The following is a 19254-nucleotide window of genomic DNA, read 5'->3' on the forward strand; positions in this document are numbered from 1 at the left end:
GCTTGGCAGAACAGTTAGCCAACCATATATGTATGATTTAATATCCACACAGTGCTTACAGTGTATCCGATACGCCGGTATCCAATCAAATTCCAAGACCCAACCTGGGTCCACTGCTTCTCGATGTTACTGTGGAAGGCCTCGTCCGCAACCAAAGAAAATTGGTTGAGTCGGCGCCACGGCGAATGCTGGAAGAGATCCCCATGGATGCTCATGGACGACTATCACTCTCTGCCGTTCGTCGATGGCGACCCACAGGTCACACAGGATGCGACGCCATGGCAAAGAATGTCTGGAGCCAAACACACCCCAGAGCTGGGCACTCTTGCGGCAGGAAAACGGCGCAGCAACTTTGCAGCTGTATGCACATACAAGTATCTGCAACGATGGAATCCTTGGGGGGTGTGTCACCGCGCAATCAAATTCCAGTTCACAGCTTCACATGAACAAGCGGGCGACTCCACAATTTCGGGGCAGTTCATTGGCCCTTCTGAATTAGGAAATAGGTTCAGGGTCTGGAGCGCTCACAGATTCTGGAGGAACAAGCGCTTCTCCTGCGACGCCAGCACTCGGCAGACGATTTCTATGCAACTCTAATTGGCTTAAGAGGCGGGAGAAACGCGCCATCAACGCAGAGGGGGTGGAAGCTTATGAGAGGGGACAGCGAACAAGACGGCAACACGCTAACAAGGTGTTATGCACGCTCTCACACTTGAGCTACTTGGACTCGCAGGCTCAGTCGCTGACAACCAGATCAACGGGACCTCGTAATCAACCCACTGATTGGCAAAGAAGAGATTTGACGGTCAAGCCATCCAAAGCGGACTTGAAAGCTCGAAGGCAGCAAGCAACCCTGGGTGTCCGGCATAGAGTTCCGATTAACCGTTAACGCTTTCGTTCCAGGTGCCTCCATGGTCTCCGGGACAAGCCACCGAAAAACTCGGCCATTAATTCATCAGCGTGATGCCTGGACTTGAACAGCACTGAGCACAACTATATGTTGACAAAAGCAAAGAGACAATCGCCGAGTGACGCGTGAGAGCACTACCGTTGAAGCCACTCTGATAAGGCACACTGGGAAACCGCCTCCAACCAGACCGAACGTCACGCTTTCTCTCACCCAAAACGTCCAGTCCATGGCCACCTTGAGTCGCTACGGGAGGGCATCATAGCAATTCTGGTGTTTGTGCCAACCGGACCGGCGGCAGCTCTAAGGGCCGTTTGAGCCCCGGCCCGGTTCGTCTCGATTGACCGGATCGGCCAAGGACGGTGACATGTTGAAGGACTTCTCGACTGGCTGTGGCCATCCCTAATCTTTCAGTCCTACCAATGGCGTGCGGGGTCCGTTTCATGGACGGGCTTGTTTCTCCCCAGTCAGCACAAGGTCTCGTTCATTCCTGCCTCACCCCTCCATGAAGGTCAAGTCGATCGAGTGGATACAAGTAAGCGAGCCTCTGATCTCGTGGCTTTGTGGCTTTGGCGGTGAGACAAACAAGTCTTGCATCGGTCTGCTTTCGGCAAGGCAATGGAACACCAAGCGGTGTTCTAGAAAGAGGGGGCTGGCGAGGCATCCTAGGAATACTGTAAGTTCGTGCAGATCTAGCGTATTCGAAGAAGCTGATCGCTTTCCCTAGCTGAGCTGGGCTTCAGCATGGCGTCGCCAGCCTTGTTCCCTCGCACACAGTGGGCGCCATTTTTCGGCTTGCTGGTTGGAAAGAGGCCCCATGGGAGCGGGAAGAGCAATGATTGACCGCATTCCACGAGAAACCAAGATTCATGCCAATGACAGTCTGGTCTGGAGGCTGAATCGCACTTCACATACACACATGGTCGAGTACGTATGCTCGTACACATATCCATTTGTCGCGATTCCAGCGAACGAATGGATACCCCTAGCGCTCAGCAAAAAAACTCAATTCCTCGCCGCCCAATATTTCCCTCAGCGTTGTACATTTATTGCGTTGCAGTTTAAGGGAAACAGTTGTTGCGAGGAGTAAACGGCAGTATTTGTGGAGTGGCATGAGGAGCTGAAGATAAGGGGTTGTGCCAGCCCCTGCTTTCCAACCCCTGACGACAAAAACACCCCCAAACGCCATACGAAGTCCTTGACCTGTGTACCATCAAACTCCACCGAATGCACCTTTGCTGTATTCTCAAACACATCACTCCCGGCCGGAAACGACTGTCTTGGCCGCCTCGATCCTAACAGGAAGCAGAGGAGTTGCCGCCGCCCACGACTTGTTTACTGTCGCGGTCTCCTCCATAGGAACAACCACGACACTCGTAAGCGTCTGCAGCCCAGTGACCGTCACGGCGGGCAGGTCGGTCGTGGTGAACGGCACCGTTTCGAGAATCGTGATCGACTGGACGCCCACGCCACCCGTCTTGCTCGAAGGGGACCCTCCCGAGAGGAGAGCCGTCACGGTGACGGTGCTGGGCTCTAGAGTGAGCGTCGTGACTTGCAGCGTCATTGTGACAGTAGTGGTGAAAGGGGCTGCGACTGTAGAGGGCGTGAGGGAGCTTTCTGCTGGGACAAAAACCGTCGTTGCCGACAGATCTTCGCTGCTGGAGGGGGAAGGGGGAGTAGGAGTTGATGCCAGTGTTACAGAAGCGGGCTCGCCTTGCGCGGTGACTGTGGCGGTGCTCACAGGATCGTCTGGTGAGCTGTCGACAGGTGCTTCATTGTTTGAGCGACTGTGGATGTCCTCTGCGCCACGCATTGGAGGCGCGGGGGAAGCTGGGGGTGGTGGGATGCACCAATTCGGGTCTGCGAAGAAGAAACCGGTGCAATCGGCTCGGCGGAATATGCTACCCGAGTTAACAGGACATGGGGACAAGGGAGTATTGAACAGTGGTGACGTGAGCAAAGGATGGTGTTTCTTAAGAATCGGAACAGCAGCAGCGAAAATGGTGCCGTTGGCGATGAAGAAGATGAGGATGTAAAGGGAATACGTTGACATGGCCTCGGATGACGGTGCTCAAGTGCTGTGAACAGTCCATGCCAAGGATTGCTTGACGGACTTCCTTCAGTCTCTTTGCCTCCAGGAAAGGAACGCCAATCCACTCGTAAATTTATATCCTCCTCTTCCAAGCTTTCTGCAACACATAGTCACACCAGGAAGGGGGACGGTGACGTGTACCGGTTATCTTGTGAACCCAGATTCGGGAGATTGCGTCGAACGATCTGAGGTGGCAAACCGAGAGTTGTAACCCAACGAGCTTCCCATGGCTTCGTGCGGCTTTACAGTAGGCAAGCGACGAGAGACACTTCAGGGGTCGGTCCTGTAAGCTGCTTAAATCCTCCAGCGGTTCTTGAAACACAGGCTCTGATGATAGGCCGAGAAACATGAACTTATGGTAGCCTTGACTTGTGTGCAAGACATGTCTGGATGCCTGGCTTCATACGGGTCCTGACACTTGGACCAGGAAGCAACAGGTGTTGAATTGGGTTTCACATTGTGCTTATATCAAGAAGTTAGGTTCCATACATGACGAGGCACATTACACGTGAAACAGAGTACGGAGTTTGTGCAGTGTTAGTTTTCCTGATTGTCAACGTTCATGTTCTTTACTTGAGGTACAAGCTGGCTTCAGCTACGAAGAGGAGGGGCGCGGGGAGAAGAGGGTGAGGAAGAAGATGAGGATGAGGAAGACGAAGAGGGTGAGGAAGTATAAAGAGGGGGAGAAAAAAGGAGGAAGTGGAAGGAGAGAGAGAAAAGAGGAGGAAGAACATGAAGAGAAAGACAGAAGAAGAGCAGTAAGTAGAGAACGAAAAGGGAAAACAAGAAATTGGTAGAATGGCCCGACTCTGTGTTGTTGTAAGCCCGAGTCTACTATATAGTCGTCTCATCGTCTGAGCAGCAGCTGGTAGCTATTTCTGTGATATGTGAAAAGCTCCTGGAACAAGTCGTGAATTGGTGATGTTCTAGATATTGACACAATGCAATGCAACATTGTTCAAGGGTGTCTCATTCATAGTCGAATGGCTTGAATCATCTCATCGGCTGCCAGGCGTCAAAGCTGCAATGTCGCCAGTAAGGTTGGTGAGTTTGAACTCAAGACAACAAAGTCAAGAACATGCTTAGGTAGTTTAGAAATGTGGTGTCCGATCCATCTGGCGACCATTTGCCGCCAGGGGTGGTCTCTGGGCAAACATCGCGACAGGAGACACCCGTATTATTGCCTCCATTCTGAACCTTCCATAAACCTTGAGGTGGAAGATCTCCCCTACATTATAAGATGAAGTCGTTCTTGCCAAAAGAGCTGAATTTTCCAAGAATTCGGATCGAGCGGGCCTCCTCTCACATCCACGTCTCCCTCTCCCTCGTATGCTCTGGCGAGACCCAGCATCTACCTTCGTCGCCCTAGACCTTTGGATTCTCGCCCTTCAACAAAGGACCTGTTCACGACAAAGTTCTTTCTTTCTCCTTTATGTCCCCTCTTATTTCCCCTCACGATATTCCCTTTCTCTCTTGAACCAGCCGACTTCCTATAGTACTCAAGGCGCCTCAAAACGAGGTAATCAAATGTTTGTTTAACCCTCCATCTTCCACAGCACTCACTCAACTCAATGAAATAGCACTACAATCTTCTTCACCTTCCATCTCTACCGCAATCACACTACTCAAGAAAACTCAGTTAAGCACACAAGCTGCCACTCTCCCTCAAACTCTTCCCATACCCTGCCCCAGTCCTTCAATCTGGCGTCGTGACCGCCGTCCAAAGCCACAAGGATCGTCACGGCACCCGAATGCAGAGCCAGGCTCCCGGTTCTTCACTCGCCAATCCAGAAACAAAAGACAAATCCCATTCCTGAGCCACGAATGTTGGTAAAGATCTAAGCCAACCGGTATTTGTACCGCGGCCAGCACCAGTAAGCGAACCAAGCAACCGATTTTCCCACCACATACCCCGTTTCCCGACTCGAGCGGCGGAAACAACAACCATCATCATCGCCAAAGTCAGTATCGGAACGTCTTGACGAGAAGCGTAGTCGGGTGGAGCGACCATATCAGATGTTTCCTCCCACAGACGTTGAGACAGACCCCATGGTCAATGCAACATCTTCCGGCGACAAGCAATCTGCCGAAAAGCATGGCGTTGCAACTCTGAAACCAGATCACTTGAGTGAACCGGAGTCTGTTCAGCCTCTAAAGGTCAGGCAGTCCGCTTACATGTCAGATAGGAAGCTCAGGCTCACAACTCTCCTAGACGAGATCGCCAAGCTCGAAGATACACCAAACGGAAGTTGAACCAAAGCATGACGCAGATACAGCATCGGTGACCGACCGCCTCGCATGCCTCCAGGTGGATGATAACAGAGATGACGAACAGAGGGTCCCCTCCAGCATCATCCAACACACTTCTGCTCTCAACCTCGCCTCCAGCGAAAAACTCAACACGCTTCCGGACTCGAGAACTTTTGACACAAACACTAACGGTGATGTCAACCAGGCGGTCCTGTCAGAAACCGGCGAAGTTTTTGGCTCCATGGCACGGTACGCTTTCCGTGGTGGCCCGTCGATTGCGACCCTGGGATGAGATGCTGACGAAACCGTTGTAGGATCCAGGAACTGCTGGAATCAGCGGGGGCAGAGGGCGCAGGCGACATTCTAGACAAGGTTCTGTCGCTTGCTGCAGTCCGGTGCAGACAGGAAGCCGGGCCAGAGTGTGAAGACGGGGAGGACGCCGAGGAGGAATTGGCCAACGAGATCAGGGAGCTCCTGGAGCCCATACCCGCCGGTGTCACCGGTGGCGACGGAACGGCTCCCCAGTCGCCAGTCGAGGAGAGGGTCGACTGCCCGCCCGCCCCGCCGCCGTCGCCAGCAGGGTCCGCCCAAGAGACTAGGCCCAGTTACGAGAAGTTTTTTCGAGATACAATCCTCGAAGTTGTGCGGGCTGGGAGCTTTCGCGGTCCGAGAGCTCAAGAAGGGCGAGATCATCCTGGTGGAGAGCCCCCTGCTCCGAACGGCCCATTTCCGGCTCATGCTGGATTATGCCAACCTTTCCGACGAAGCGAAGAAGGCATATCTAAGCCTGCACGGCGCCGAGAATGGAGACCTCTTCAGCAGAGTGGAGCGGATCAAGAAGTTTAACGCGTGAGTCGCACAGCTCCGGTTGCGATTGATGCTGCAGCTAAACTTTCGTCTGACGTGAACAGATTTGCGGTCCCAGGCGGCATCGCAATCTTCGAGATTGCATCTCGCTTCAACCATGCTTGCCCGTCAGTCCGGAATGTCCAGTATGTTTATGACGATGAGGAGGGGGTGATTGAACTCATCATTTGTAAAGACATGGTTCCGGCGGGTGCTGAGCTTCGCATCAGCTACGGGGGTTCGCCGATCGAGCTGTACCGAACCTACGGCTTTCGATGTTCCTGTGGCGGCTGCACGCCGCTGACCGACGAAGATATCAGGAGGCTCGAGGACCAAGAGTACAGCATCCCGCATTGGTGATTCACCATCTCGGCGTGCCGTGCTGACAAGAGCAGTCGATCGGAACCCCGCCGCTGCCGGTGTCCACGAAGGTGGCCCCGCCGACGCCTCGCGTGCCTCCGGCCGTGGCCGCCACGGAGCGGTCATGGTCGGATGGTTTTGTATGTACGACGTTTTGGAAGTGGTGATGGGGCGAAGGGGGAGGGGGGCCGGGGGCGGGAAAACGGAAGAGGTTCATTTTGGGAAGGGGGAGGAGTCCACGAAACCGGAGAACTAAGCTACTGATTTCATTGTAATGGATGGAATTGTTAAAGTGTGCTATGTGGCAATTAGTGCTTGTGGCATGGCGGAAGTGGGAAAGAGCACGCGGGTCCACATGCCATAGTCACTCTTGACCTGACTGACCCCTTGCTGCGACTGTCGACAGCCGACGGAGAGGATCCGCTCCGGTTTGCCCTCAATACCTGGTATGGGACGAGAACATCAGCATGACCCGTCAGTCATGATAAAAGGACATGCGTTGGGGCGGTGCAACTCGTCTTACCAAGCGGTGACCTGGGCCTGGGTTTCAGGTATAGAGCAGTACTAATGTGGGAGGTTGCTAAGGTACTATGGCTCCTGCAAAACAGTAGCCGTTCTTGGGCTTGCAGCTGGCTGACTCAAAGATCAGTGCACTGCTATAGCACTGTCCGTTTGGTAAATAACATTCCTTGTGTCTCATGCATGCATGTGAACGGGGAGAATAACCGGAGGTATCCATCCGGATGATGTTGGTGACTCCGTGTCCACGCAGGGTGTTGAGAGCCAAGGTAAACGATGGGAGCAAACTGGCGGAACGAGGTATGACAGTGCTGAGGTATGACAGTGCTGAGGTATGACAGTGCTGAGGTATGACAGTGCTGAGGTATGACAGTGCTGAGGTATGACAGTGCTGAGATATGGCAGTGCTGAGGTATGACAGTGCTGAGGTATGACAGAGCTGAGATATGGCAGTGCTGAGGTATGACAGTGCTGGGGTATGACAGTGCTGAACCAACACATGACATTGCTTCGCCATGGCTGAAGTGGATTCTCGATCAAGGTAGGACGTCCTAGCAGCCGTGAAGCTGCCGAGCGGACATCTTTCTTCCTCCCCTCTTTTTATTCTTTTGTCTAACCCAGATGTGCAAACATCCCACAATTTTTTTTGTGGTGTCAAATCCCCTTCTTTGGACGCCATCGCTAAGCTCCAAACTCTAAAATCCGGTTTCCGATATGCCATACTGATGATCTGACCAGGTAAGAAGAAAGAAGTGAGCAAACCCAGGGGTATCAAAGTCTTTGTCTCCACCTCTAACCCTCTAATGACTCTGACTTGGACCAAAGCAAAACTTTTCCTGCACCCTGTCACAGCTCACTGATGCTTGAACGCCAAATCTCCTGTCGAAAAGAGCTCAAACTTGACGCGGGCGGCGCCGACGCCCTGGGCCTTTAGGTAATCCGACATCTCCATCATGAACTGCTCAGGCCCGCAAATGAAGTACTCGGTGCCGCTGTTGTGTAGGAACAGGTTGTCGGCGCCGACCTTGGCGAGGTCCATACGAAAGTCGTAGTTGTACGTGACGCCAACGACGTCGCTGCTGGCGAGGTGCGTCTTGAAGATGTTTGTGCGGAAGTTGGGGTTGTTGCGCCGCAGTTGGGCGATGTGCTCCTCGAAGGGCACAGTTCGTCTCGAGCCGTGGATCCACGATATGGGCCGCCCCGGCTGCGTCTTGGTGACCGTGTTGGCGATGGCGATCAGCGCGGTAGCGCCCACGCCCGCCGAGATCAGGACCAGCGGAGTGGCGGAGGAGTTGTTGACGTCGAGAAAGAACTCGCCGGCCGGGTGGGACAGCTCGACAGTAGAGCCGGCCGGCATGTGGTCGATGAGCATGTTGGAAACAAGGCCCGGATGGAAATACGACTTGGAGACCGAGTTGGCGTAGCGGGCGCCCTCGTCCCGCTTGACGCTGATGCGGTAGTAGTCCTCCCGCCAGGCCTCGCTGAGCGAGTACTGGCGCGCTTGCATGTAGCCCTCGGGGCTGTGGACACGCAGCGAGACGTACTGGCCCGGGAAGAACTTCGGCAGCTTCTTACCGTCCTCGGGCACCAGGTAGAAAGAGTAGATATCCTCAGTTTCCGGCACAACCCGGTCGATCTTGAACTTCCTCCATGAAGCCCACTTCTCAAAGTCCTTGTAGAGCTGCGCTTCTCGGCCGATCAGCATCTTGGCGAGAAGCCAGTACGCCTTCTCCCACGCGGCGAACACGGTTGGGGTCATGGCCGGCCCCAGCACTTCTCCGAAGGCCTGGAGAAGGTATTTTCCGACAATCTCGTAGTGCTCGGGCTGGATGCCGAGAGAGCAGTGCTTGTTGCACATGCGCTCGAACTTCGGGATCAACTCGCTGATGTGGGTGATGTTGGAAGCGAAGTTCAAGATGACCGAGGTCAGGGCACGGGGCTGTCGCCCATTCTTCTGGTTGACGATGTTGAAATAGTTGTTCAGCTCCGGATGGTCCCGTAGCATGTTCCTGTAGAAGGTGGTCGTGATGTGCTCTCCGTGCTCCCTGAGGGCCGGGATAGTGTCCTTGACCAGTTTCGACTGCTGGTATGTGAGCGCCATGGTCTTCCGAATTGTCTACTTAGAATTCGGAAGCAAGACGAGCGATTGTGGGAGAAGAGAGTGTGAACGAGCCCTTCTCCGGGGTGGAACCGACTGGTTCATGGGGCTTATAACCGGAAGCTGGAATAAGTGTGGACCATCTCGGCTTCACCTTTCTGATATCCGAGATGTTTCCCCATCATCTTTCTTTTCTCCCAGGGGAGCCGCACGTTCGAACTGGCCTGGAAGCCGTAGCTCGTACGATAGTGCAGATGACAGGGATTTGAGGTCAAATTGCCATGTGTGGTGATTGTGGTGAAGAAAAAGTGCCGGGTTGCGAATTGGACCCTTGTCCACAGTTTTTTTTAATGAGACTGATATCATGTGCGGATTGAATTTGCAAACAAGCGTGGCGGGGATTTGTGTCCCGTGCTACTAAACTTGATGGTCGTGATCACAACACGGCTCTTCCCCGGCATTGTTTCCCTCAGTGACCTATCGTACGATACACTCGGTCGGACCCAAGCTGACCGCGTCGATGGCGCATCGTTCGAGAAGAGAGTGCTAGCTGCCAAAGAATTTCCACTTGCGAATTCGCTAATTCGCAAAAGGAGCAGTGAGGCAGACGTGCCTGTAGGGCAAAAATGAGGTAACCAGACATGGTCCAATCTGAGGACGGGAAGGAGGATGCCTCCATACTTCCCACCGGCTTTTCGATGGAGATTGGGATAAGAAAATATCCTGGCGGGGAAGTTCATAATTCGGTTTTGCGTGCGACAGTCCATGTATTGTAAGTACATCGGTACGACGTAAGGTACCCCTCAATTTCACGACCGCAAAAGTGCGGAGTATGGGAACGTTTCGAAACAGTGACCAACATCCGGACGGCACTTTGGCCTCAGTATTCCGAGCTTCCAGTATGTATCGTTCTCTTCGAGCAAAGCGGCAGAGTGCTCATTTGGGGGTGCCCCGTATCCTGGCGAGTTTGTGAAAGTGAGCGTGTCAGCAAGCCACTCAGAGCGTCGAGAAGGGAATGAAGGAGCCACACAGGTCATGTGTTCTGACGGACTATCGAGTTTCTAACGGCTGTCTTCGTATGTTCTTCCCATCATATCTCCTTGGGATTACCCTCTTCTATCCGGCACTTCTTACGGAATACCACGATTTACGGCGTACCAGTACCTTGTGCTACCAACCGCTTTTTGTGGGCTCCCCACGGCGGGCGGGTTCAAGCCGGAGGAGGTCTTGGCACTGTGGAACGATTGCGGAATGCAAGATTCAGAATCGGCCCAGTCGCTGATCCAGTGAGGGTTTTGCCGGGACCACCAAAAGCTACTCCGTAGGGCTGGCAATACGGCTATCGCGGACACTCACTTCCCTATGGTCAAATTGCAAGACGAGCCAAGTGGTGTGGATGTCCTAAACTCACCCCACATGACAGCAATAGGATGGACTCGAGCGCCGGATGTCGGCGTCGAAAAGCTGAATGGACGCAAGCATAGCACACAGTCTTCTCGATTGCCGCAGCAGGCCCTTTCGGCCAGCCCTTCGCGCTTGAGAGCGCAGTACACCATTCCCTCGTGGGACTTCCGCTGACTGGTAAACCATGCCCCGGCTCTACCACGCGTGGTGTTCCAGCTCCGCTCTGGGGCGGTTTCCTTACCCGGACCCGGTTCCTAGACGCCACCGACGCCTCACCAGCTGTGTGTCAGTAACACCCAAGTGCGGGGTTTCGGAGTCGAGTTTGATTGAGTCCTGGTTCAAGGCAGTCACGTCGCTTACCCAGCGCCCAATATATCCATTGCTTGTCCCTGCTGGCAGCCAATGTTACACTCAGTCAGTGGCAAGAAGGCTCGAAGATGGTAGCACACAAGACAACTTAATGGATGAAGCATCTCCAGGCCAGGCCGCTCGCGCTTTGCTAGGTTGCTTGGGGTCCCTTGGAGAGAAGCTGGGCATTATCAGAATCCGGAGTGTGCATGGAAGAACCACTCACACCTTGATGAGGTGCTGCAGATGCCACACAGCTCGGATCCTTCCCGCGGCCAATCGCAGAGACTTGCGAACTGTACAGTGTGCCACGGTTGATGCAGGCAGCGCTTGAACTGTCGTTAACTGTCTCACTAAAAAACAAAAGAAAAAGATTCCCTGAGCAGCGTCTTCCGAGAAAGGAACAGTTCATGGTTGTGGTATGCCCCTGTTGATACTGATGTGTTGATGGGGGTACTTTGCTGGGTTTGCGAACACTCCGGTACCAGGTACCCGAAGCTGGTCGCAAGCCGACTTTCTCAGCTGTCCCAATGCCGTGGAAGCAGGATCCGTGGTCGTCTCTGCTCCTCATTGTCCCCTCGGGTCGGGTTACCCGTTTCGGGAACCCGCTCACCTTCTCCACACCTTCGATCGACGCTCAACTTCTGCAACGGGCTGACATCCAAGTGTCGCCTGCAGCAAGCGCTGCGTCGCTTGGGCGGCATTCGCACGAAGAGAGATGGATTAAGAGGCTCTTGGGCTATATCCAACCTCGAATGAACCAATTGAAAGCGGAAGCGGCCGCCGCCGGTCATTTAGGGGATTCCACCGGCTTCGGCATGTTCTGCAAGGTGCTTGATGGATTCGATGAAGATCCAGTAGAGGGAAGGCTTAAGCTTGGGATAGAGGTGGGATTAGGTCCGTCAATGAAAGCTGGACCGGTCATGAGGGGTCATGAGGAGTCCTGTATGAGGGGCAGCTCCCTCAAGTCAAACATCCCTTAACTGGGTTACGGCAGGAATGACGCCGTGACTTGTCAGGTTTATTGATTGGTATAAGATCAGACTGGCCAGCTGCGCTGGCTGCACCCCTCTCGCCATCTAAACTCTTTGATCGTTTAACTTGGTGAGTGACGGTGGCTTTGAGTCGACATATTTACCTACTTGTATATAAGCACCGTACCCAGCGCTTGGGAAGGGTCTACGAAGATCCACACACCTGAGAACTCCCACAAACTCCAATCTACGACTCCCAACATGACATCCCTCACCTTCAAGACAGCCCTGACAGCGGGCCCCCGCGCCCTCCTCGCCCGCCAATCCCTGCAGTCTACCCCGATCGCCCTGTCTAGGGCATTCCACCAGACGCGCAACCGTCAGAACCGGAGCACCATCCTCCCCGAGTTCAGCCTCAAAAACCGCGTGATCGTCATCTCGGGCGGCGCCCGGGGCGTCGGCCTGACGCAAGCCGAAGCGCTGCTCGAAGCTGGCGCCGTGGTGCATGCCCTCGACCGTCTCCCGCAGCCCGAACAAGGCAGCGACTTCTCCCGCATCGCCGAGCGCGCCGCGTCGGAGCTGGGCTCCCGCATGAGCTATCACCGCGTCGATGTGCGAGACCAAAAAGCCCTCGGCCAGATTGTCGGCGGCATCGCCGACAAGGAGGGCCGCATCGACGGCTTGGTTGCCGCGGCGGGCATTCAGCAGGAGACCCCTGCTCTCGAATACACGGCTGAGGATTCGGACAAGATGCTGGGTGTTAACGTGACGGGGGTGTTCATGACGGCGCAGGCGGTGGCGCGGGAGATGATCAAGCGCAAGCAAAAGGGAAGCTTGGTGCTCATTGGCAGTATGAGCGGGACGGTGGCGAACAGAGGGCTGATTTGTCCGTGAGTCTTTCCCTGTACTGCCCTTCCTGTTCCATGAAAACATTTGGGTTGACCAGACGCAGGGCGTACAACGCATCCAAGGCCGCCGTGTTGCAGCTCGCTCGCAACCTTGCTGCCGAATGGGGTCCAGACATTCGCGTTAACAGTCTCAGTCCAGGCTACATTCAAACGGACATGACTGCAGGACTCTTCGAAGCAGTTCCCGAGAGACGGACGGCGTGGCCAGACGCCAATATGCTCAAGCGGCTGAGCTACCCAGAGGAGTACCGAGGCGCGGCCGTCTTCCTTCTCAGCGACGCCAGCAGCTTCATGACCGGGGCAGATCTCAGAATCGACGGAGGCCACTGCGCTTGGTAACGAGGACGACAGCATCCGAAAGGTATCGAGACAACTTGGCCAATTTTGACACGGTCCGGGTATCGGAGTGGTAGTGTACATGAAGTGAAGGGCGTGGGTTCCGGTCTTGGTCTCATGGTAAATCCATCCACTGGCATCCAGGTTTCATCTAGCAGTGCAAGCCAGATTTTTCCGTCATAGTCGTTCACGATGCCGGAGTCACGATCCCCTGCGGGCCCAGCCTCGCGACAACACCAGGCTTGAGCCCTAGCCGTGACTCAATGTCTCTTGCTGAAGCGCCTCCCTGCTGTAGTACCAGTATTTGCTTGACCGTAGCAATGTCCAGAAACTCCTTCCCCTTGTCGGTCGACTTGCCCATATTGTCCAGCTCATCCTTGGCTCTGGCCTCGATTTGGCGCCGCATTTCGAGGACGCTGAGGGTCGCATTGCTCGAGGATGACGGATACTGTGGGTTCGATAGTGAATGAGGGATTCCGTAGGCATCCGGAAATGGAGATGCTATTGACGACGCCGAGAATATCGGATTCGGCTGCACGATACCCATTTTCTGGAGGCGGCCCGCAAAGTCCGGCCTGAGTTCGGGACCATCTGCAGCCTCCGAGTCGGCGTGAGTTGCTGCAACTTGTCAGATTGTCGGTAGTTCATAAGACCCCAGCGTGCGTTGCAACTCACAGTCATCTTTTGTGTAGGAAGCCTGCGGCTGAGACCGCTGCCGCGTGTCTGCTGAGGGAGTGGGAGCCGACCGTGGAGTTGACCGCGTTGCTGGGCTTGCAACAGCCGCCGTTGGAGATGACCCAGGAGCGCGCGAAGGGAATTTCCGCACGGTTTGCTGCGCTGCTTTAGAGCCGGATGCGCCCATTGTGAATTGTCTCGTCAATCTGTGTATTGCCTCTGGTGAATGCTGTGCTCTTAGTTCGCTCCTCTAGATTTGGTGGTTTATTAGACCTTCAAGTTACAGGTGGGTCCCTGTCGTCATTGCGGGCTCAAGCCACACATGGAGCTGGCATGTGGCTGGTGTGCCGCTGCCGCCACCTTCTAGAAAAACGGGGCCCAAGCAACATCAACTAGCTATCCCAGAATTCGGTTGGCTTTGACAAGGTGGGCATCAGAATCATCCATGAGAAAGCTTGGCTGTTTGAGAACTTGTATTTTGAGACCTCAAGGCTTGGCCTGTTAGGAGAATGCCATGGTTAGAGGTGCGCAACAAGCCTACCCTGTATGCTTGTCTAGAGTTTAGTCTTGTTCTAGTTCCTCAAGTTGTGTAGCTGGAACTGCACAGTTATAAGGTGTAGTAGAAGACATTTGCGAAAGGACTCAAGCAAGTCCAAAGGTATCGTCGGTATTTGGGCTGCGGATGATCGGGGGAGAAGTCAATGAGTGTCCGTTGGAGCCCAATTGGAAGCCCTAGCGAGAAAATCACCAAGTACTAAAATGCATTCTAAAAGTCAAATGGCATGATCTTCATGAGGACTGGATACATGAAACCTGAGTGCGAGCGTTTAGTGGGGTTCGAATGAGAGTCGAGAGTCGCGACAGACTCGACTGTTGATCGGCACAGAAGTTCGCCCATGTCGCAGGCCACGTGCAGATACTGTAATCTGTGCAACCCCTCCGAATCTTGAGAGAAGTCTCAATGTAGGACAGCAGTGTCAAAGTCAAACAAGGAGTTTCGAATTGCTCATGACTACGTTGAGAGCGTCGTACCTTAGCGAAGTTGAGTCAAACGACAGCCAATCATCTGACTCAAATTCCATCTCAGCTCAAAATCTGCGGAGCCTTCCCCGCCCCAAGCCCCGCTCAGCGAGAGATCCAGACTGAGGTGGCTTGCGCGACACACCCAGCCTTCCGTAAATCGGCTTTTTCACCTCCAATTCTCTCCCATCGCAACCGCGAAACCGGACCTTCCAACGACCAGATTGCCGCTGCCAACAGCCTATCTCGCGCCGTCCCGTGCCGTCCCGGGAACCGGAGCCCACTCAGGCCTCAGTGTCTGATTACACTGTCGTTTATCTCCCCCACCCGTCACCAGGGGGCGCCGGCTCGGCCATGGAGAGCTCTGACTTTGCCGCCGGCATGCGGAGTCAGGGTCTCAACTCGGCCGGCTCGACCAAGCGCAAACGGAGCACCTTGGACAGCAGTCCGGCTAGTCTCCTCGACCAGGATCACGACCACGACCATGACCATGACGTCGACCACGACGAGAATGCCTCTCCAGACACCAAGAGTCGCCGTCTGCCCGGCGTGAAGCGTGCTTGCAACGAGTGCCGCCAGCAAAAGGTAAGTCACCTGTTGAGTCACAGGCCCCTTCGTTCCACCTACACCTCCGCTTCCGCCTCCCTTACCCGGACCGCACTTGATCCGGATTGGATTCTCTGGCATTGCTATCCCTCCGGAACCCGGTCCTCGACGCACGCTGTTCAAGGCTAACATGTACCCATTTCAACCTCTTCTAGTTACGATGCGATGTCGTCCAGGAACCATTTCAAAGTTGCTCGCGGTGCAATCGGCTCAAGCTCGAGTGCAAGATCGAGTCCAATTTCAAGCGGATAGGCAAGCGCTCCAAGCACGCCGAGATGGAGAGGGAGATTGAGAGGTTACGCCGCGCTGTTCAGCTCGCCAAGAGCCAAGGCTTCGCTCTCGACGATGACGACGACATGGTACATTCTGCCGTCCATTCCGCCATCCAGTCACAGCTCCAGTCGCCCGTTGTCACGAGCCAGTACACTCATACCAGGCATCCCTCATTGATGGGTTCCGATGAAGCCGTGTCATCACTCCTACACCTCAAGCGCGGCGGTTCCTACGCTCTTCCGCGCATTGCCCGAGAACTCGACGACTTCAGGCTCACCGAGGACGAGGAGGGCCAGCTATTCAGCCAATTCTTTAACTATTACCACCCATTCCTCCCCTTTCTCAATCCTGCCCAGACGCCGGATCAGTATTATCAACAACACCCTCTTCTGTACTGGGCCATCGTCGCCGTCGCCAGCAGACGCTTTGGTTCCGACCCTAACATCCTCACCAAGCTCTCAAGCCCCTTGACAAGGCTGCTCTGGTCCACCGTCGGCGACGTTCCTCAAAGCTACTTTGTCGTCAAGGCGCTCTGTTTGCTCTGTACGTGGCCGCTCCCGACGAGCACCACGTCGGCCGACCCCACGCATATTCTCTGTGGCGTCATGATGAAAACGGCAACGGGAATCGGCCTTCACCGACCCAACCACATCAACGACTTCTCGCGAGTCGCCGTGGAGCTCAACAACGAGGGGCTGCACGACCGCATCAAAACCTGGGCAGTATGTAATATCGTCGCCCAAACAATCGGAACGGGCTACGGCCAACCAGCCTCCACTTTATACGACTGGACGTTGGCCATACGGCCAGGTGTCGAGGGGCCATACTCGCTTGGGCCCGAGCTGGAGGCCAGGCTGCTCATAGAGCGCTTCTGCGATAAGGTCTCAAAAGAGATGTATAGCAATGCCAGTGACCCGAGGGGTGTGGCAGGGGACGAACATCGAGCCATGTTGATGCGCGTATATCGACGCGAGTTCAACGAGCTCCAGGCTTCAATTGTGGCACAGAACCTGTCGCCCATCGTGTACCTCCACCTCAAGGCAGCCTGCCTTCATCTACGCCTTGCCGGGTTCTTTGACTCGAGTCGCACGCCAGGATACCTTGATGATCTGATGGCCCTGTGGCGTGCCACCACCGGTTACCTCGATTACATCCTGGATGGTCCGGAGACGTGCGATGATTCCTACCGATACCAGCTACGGGAGGATTATATGTTGAAGTACGCCACAAACTACATACAGCAAATGCTGGTCGCCGCTGGCTTCGCCTTGCTGAAGCTCATGCGGTCCTTCTTTGTCAAGCAGGTCGACTTTGAGAGGGGCCGAACGCTCTTCCACAGGACCATCCAGGCTATCAGGACTACCAGCGTGGTGCAGAACGATCTGAACTGGAGGCTTGCGGAGCTGATGGTCCAGATCTGGAACGGTGCTAGGATCGAGGGAAGCTCGCCGTCATTTCAGGGCGACGACCCAGAAATTGACGACAGTTTGCAGCTGAAGGTCAGGTGCCGCCACAGCATGAGTCTCGTCTTCGACTCGATCTGGCACTGGAGGGAGGAGTACCAGGCCAGAGGCCGGGGAACGCTTGATGGTGAGTCTCTCTATAACATTCCCCCCGGCACCACCATGTTTTTAGACCCTCGTCGTTGCCTGTTCTCTTAGGTGAACCCGTGCGGGCTAAGATACTCTTTCGTAGCTCTGAAGCAACCCACGAATCCCGATTCGGCTAATGAGTCTTCAGCCTCCTCAACTCATCTGGACAGCACCCTCGCCCCGCCATCACACAGTCTCCCTGCTAACCTCGGCCTGGCGGCGTCCAACGGTGCTCTGACGCCCAGCGGAGGCTCGGCGATGGGAGGAGCCACCCAAGGCTCGTCACTCGTGGGAATAAACGATTACAACAGCAATCTGGACTTCTGGGACCCTCAGCACTGGATGTTGGACGGACTCCTCGACTTCAACTACACGTTCGTGCCCATCGAGAGTGCTTAGGGTGCGCTCAATCATCACTCGGCCAAGGCTGATTCGGGGCCTACATCCCAGATAGCACACCTACAAGCACACACTCAAGCCTGCAGCAATCTTTCGGTAGTATATGTTTCCAATTTTTTGACGAAATACCCGGTTTTTGATTTCAGCGCACATTGTCACTTATGGTATCAGGTCTCATCGGGTATGGTTCGAGAGGTAGGGGTCAGGCGCGGAAAACGCACAACAAAAGGGTTGCGGTTGGTTCTTGGTTGTGGGAGATGAAGTCTATCTGATCAAAGGCAGTTTCAGATAGCGAAAGTAAAAACATGTATCCACGAGGTTGTTGCCGTCATGAGTATAGCTCTCTGGCCGCGTTGGTATCATGTCTCGGATGAGTTCCCCGGTGCAGCACCGGGTGCTTGTGAAGCAGGCAGGTCACGAACAGCCGGAAGGTTCTATAATAAGCTGCCCGACGGGTCGGGCCGTTTGTTTCATCATGTCTGTTTATTTATTCTTGAAGTTGGACGTCGACGCCCATGTGATGGAATGGCTGTCACTGCGTCCGCCAAGGTGGAGGCAAGCCTGGGAACCAACGACGGTGCCGGATCTCAGATGGGCATCTTGCATGGGCTTTGTTGCTGCTATTCTTGTCGGAACCCATTGTGCGGAAAGGTGCGGTCATATTCTTGGGAGGTGTGGTTGGTTTCGAATGTTTTGGGGTTTGAAGGAGACATGCGGCACAAGCTCAGCTCAGTTCAGCTTCACAGCCCCCAATTCTCTTTCTCGGTGATATCTGTAGTTTCGTCCCAATTCCCAGCAGCCGCGACTCTGAAACATCAAGCTGAGCTTGCTAGCTCTCGTCCTCGGCAGCCACTTCAATTCCGGGGTAGCTTTTCCGCACCATCACAGCATCGCCACCTACCTACTGTCGTGACTGAGCTGTCGGCACTCGGCACGGACACGGACCCCGGGCACCAGTCATTGTTTTATCTCCAACACTCCTTTTTCTAGACTTCTCCAGATGTTTGTTTCATCATGTTGGGTGACACCCGGCAGGGAATGCTACCGCCCGGCAGATGTGTCAGTGGCCGCATTCCCGGAGCGGGAGTGGCGTTGAACTGTTTGTTGTTGCTCTTTGTCTTTCTTCCACTTCGACATGCTCACGGTCTGGACACACTGGGTGACTTCCCACTTCAAGTGTTGCATTGTATTGCAATATTCCCAAGCCCCCAAGCTCTTTATTTCCATCCTTCTTCCTCAATCCTCATGCTCCGGCCATGTTGGGGGCCCGAACCTCCCTCGGGGGGGGGGGGGGGGTGGGTGTGTGTTGGAATCCGGATTGGCGGAACCTGAAGACGCGGCACTCTTGAACCCACTCATGAGTCGAACCCCTATGACTTTCCTTCTTGTCACGTTCTTGGTGCTCCCGGATTGGATCGTCTTTGGACGCCGCTCTGCGGCGTTGGGCCTGGCTGGCACGGTATATCGATGCCGCCGGTGAAGGATGTCTACTCTGTTGCTCCTACTGGCGGGTTTGCCAGAACGGTGGGATCAGAACATCAAACTGGAGTAACCGAGTCATGTCTTGCTGAATGACAGCATCGAGGGAACGTCTGTATCCCTACCTTGGGTCGAAGCGCAATGCCGGTTTCATATACTGCGAGTTAG

General features: G+C 54.7%; 10 protein-coding genes across 10 annotated transcripts; 6 read left to right on the plus strand and 4 right to left on the minus strand.

Moving 5' to 3' along the window:
• The first annotated feature begins 1275 nt into the window (after window positions 1-1275).
• N657DRAFT_71601 (uncharacterized protein) lies at window positions 1276-2080 on the plus strand. Its single transcript, XM_062797477.1, has 2 exons — window positions 1276-1583; window positions 1635-2080. Exons 1-2 carry the CDS (start codon window positions 1413-1415, stop codon window positions 1995-1997), a joined length of 534 nt encoding a protein of 177 aa, XP_062653144.1. The 5' UTR covers window positions 1276-1412; the 3' UTR covers window positions 1998-2080.
• Window positions 1825-3124, minus strand: N657DRAFT_639990 (uncharacterized protein). Its single transcript, XM_062791880.1, has one exon. It carries the CDS (start codon window positions 2958-2960, stop codon window positions 2163-2165), a length of 798 nt encoding a protein of 265 aa, XP_062653145.1. The 5' UTR covers window positions 2961-3124; the 3' UTR covers window positions 1825-2162.
• Window positions 3125-3731: 607 nt separating this feature from the next.
• N657DRAFT_677011 (uncharacterized protein) lies at window positions 3732-6455 on the plus strand (the record flags this gene model as incomplete). Its single annotated transcript, XM_062795942.1, has 4 exons — window positions 3732-3757; window positions 5564-5853; window positions 5921-6098; window positions 6161-6455. The coding sequence occupies 4 exons, from the start codon at window positions 3732-3734 to the stop codon at window positions 6453-6455; spliced, it is 789 nt and encodes a 262-aa protein (XP_062653146.1).
• On the minus strand, window positions 6060-7653 carry N657DRAFT_71894 (uncharacterized protein). The gene is made up of 5 exons (XM_062797501.1): window positions 7146-7653; window positions 6979-7088; window positions 6815-6898; window positions 6277-6752; window positions 6060-6205 (listed from the first exon to the last, which is right to left on the minus strand). Exons 1-4 carry the CDS (start codon window positions 7478-7480, stop codon window positions 6457-6459), a joined length of 825 nt encoding a protein of 274 aa, XP_062653147.1. The 5' UTR covers window positions 7481-7653; the 3' UTR covers window positions 6060-6205; window positions 6277-6456.
• On the minus strand, window positions 7653-8752 carry N657DRAFT_639992 (riboflavin synthase domain-like protein). Its single transcript, XM_062791881.1, has one exon. It carries the CDS (start codon window positions 8731-8733, stop codon window positions 7828-7830), a length of 906 nt encoding a protein of 301 aa, XP_062653148.1. The 5' UTR covers window positions 8734-8752; the 3' UTR covers window positions 7653-7827.
• Window positions 8753-10507: 1755 nt separating this feature from the next.
• On the plus strand, window positions 10508-11256 carry N657DRAFT_71803 (uncharacterized protein). Its single transcript, XM_062797495.1, has one exon. It carries the CDS (start codon window positions 10661-10663, stop codon window positions 11156-11158), a length of 498 nt encoding a protein of 165 aa, XP_062653149.1. The 5' UTR covers window positions 10508-10660; the 3' UTR covers window positions 11159-11256.
• N657DRAFT_71902 (uncharacterized protein) lies at window positions 11222-11882 on the plus strand. The gene has a single exon (XM_062797502.1). The coding sequence runs from the start codon at window positions 11355-11357 to the stop codon at window positions 11805-11807; it is 453 nt and encodes a 150-aa protein (XP_062653150.1). The 5' UTR covers window positions 11222-11354; the 3' UTR covers window positions 11808-11882.
• N657DRAFT_71706 (NAD(P)-binding protein) lies at window positions 11856-13398 on the plus strand. The gene is made up of 2 exons (XM_062797485.1): window positions 11856-12688; window positions 12751-13398. The coding sequence occupies exons 1-2, from the start codon at window positions 12060-12062 to the stop codon at window positions 13043-13045; spliced, it is 924 nt and encodes a 307-aa protein (XP_062653151.1). The 5' UTR covers window positions 11856-12059; the 3' UTR covers window positions 13046-13398.
• On the minus strand, window positions 13230-13904 carry N657DRAFT_677014 (uncharacterized protein; the record flags this gene model as incomplete). Its single annotated transcript, XM_062795943.1, has 2 exons — window positions 13230-13660; window positions 13718-13904. 2 exons carry the CDS (start codon window positions 13902-13904, stop codon window positions 13230-13232), a joined length of 618 nt encoding a protein of 205 aa, XP_062653152.1.
• A 1187-nt stretch (window positions 13905-15091) lies between these two features.
• Window positions 15092-17607, plus strand: N657DRAFT_630286 (uncharacterized protein; the record flags this gene model as incomplete). The annotated part of the gene is made up of 3 exons (XM_062790967.1): window positions 15092-15322; window positions 15499-17206; window positions 17312-17607. The coding sequence occupies 3 exons, from the start codon at window positions 15092-15094 to the stop codon at window positions 17605-17607; spliced, it is 2235 nt and encodes a 744-aa protein (XP_062653153.1).
• Window positions 17608-19254: the final 1647 nt, after the last annotated feature.

The sequence above is a fragment of the Parathielavia appendiculata genome (genome assembly GCF_033297405.1).
Source record: "Parathielavia appendiculata strain CBS 731.68 unplaced genomic scaffold N657scaffold_1, whole genome shotgun sequence".
NCBI lineage: Eukaryota > Fungi > Ascomycota > Sordariomycetes > Sordariales > Chaetomiaceae > Parathielavia > Parathielavia appendiculata.

Excerpts from the sequence above, each read along its gene's own strand:
- N657DRAFT_71706 (XM_062797485.1), top strand. The coding sequence starts at position 12,060 with ATGACATCCCTCACCTTCAAGACAGCCCTGACAGCGGGCCCCCGCGCC. Across the intron at positions 12,689-12,750 it reads AACAGAGGGCTGATTTGTCC|GGCGTACAACGCATCCAAGG; the intron begins GTGAGTCTTTCC and ends GACCAGACGCAG.
- N657DRAFT_639990 (XM_062791880.1), bottom strand. The coding sequence starts at position 2,960 with ATGTCAACGTATTCCCTTTACATCCTCATCTTCTTCATCGCCAACGGC.
- N657DRAFT_71902 (XM_062797502.1), top strand. The coding sequence starts at position 11,355 with ATGCCGTGGAAGCAGGATCCGTGGTCGTCTCTGCTCCTCATTGTCCCC.
- N657DRAFT_71894 (XM_062797501.1), bottom strand. The coding sequence starts at position 7,480 with ATGTCATGTGTTGGTTCAGCACTGTCATACCCCAGCACTGTCATACCT. Across the intron at positions 7,089-7,145 it reads ACATGCATGCATGAGACACA|CCAGCTGCAAGCCCAAGAAC; the intron begins AGGAATGTTATT and ends TCTTTGAGTCAG. Across the intron at positions 6,753-6,814 it reads TCAGGTCAAGAGTGACTATG|CACACTTTAACAATTCCATC; the intron begins GCATGTGGACCC and ends ATTGCCACATAG.
- N657DRAFT_71803 (XM_062797495.1), top strand. The coding sequence starts at position 10,661 with ATGCCCCGGCTCTACCACGCGTGGTGTTCCAGCTCCGCTCTGGGGCGG.
- N657DRAFT_71601 (XM_062797477.1), top strand. The coding sequence starts at position 1,413 with ATGAAGGTCAAGTCGATCGAGTGGATACAAGTAAGCGAGCCTCTGATC. Across the intron at positions 1,584-1,634 it reads CGAGGCATCCTAGGAATACT|CTGAGCTGGGCTTCAGCATG; the intron begins GTAAGTTCGTGC and ends CGCTTTCCCTAG.
- N657DRAFT_639992 (XM_062791881.1), bottom strand. The coding sequence starts at position 8,733 with ATGACCCCAACCGTGTTCGCCGCGTGGGAGAAGGCGTACTGGCTTCTC.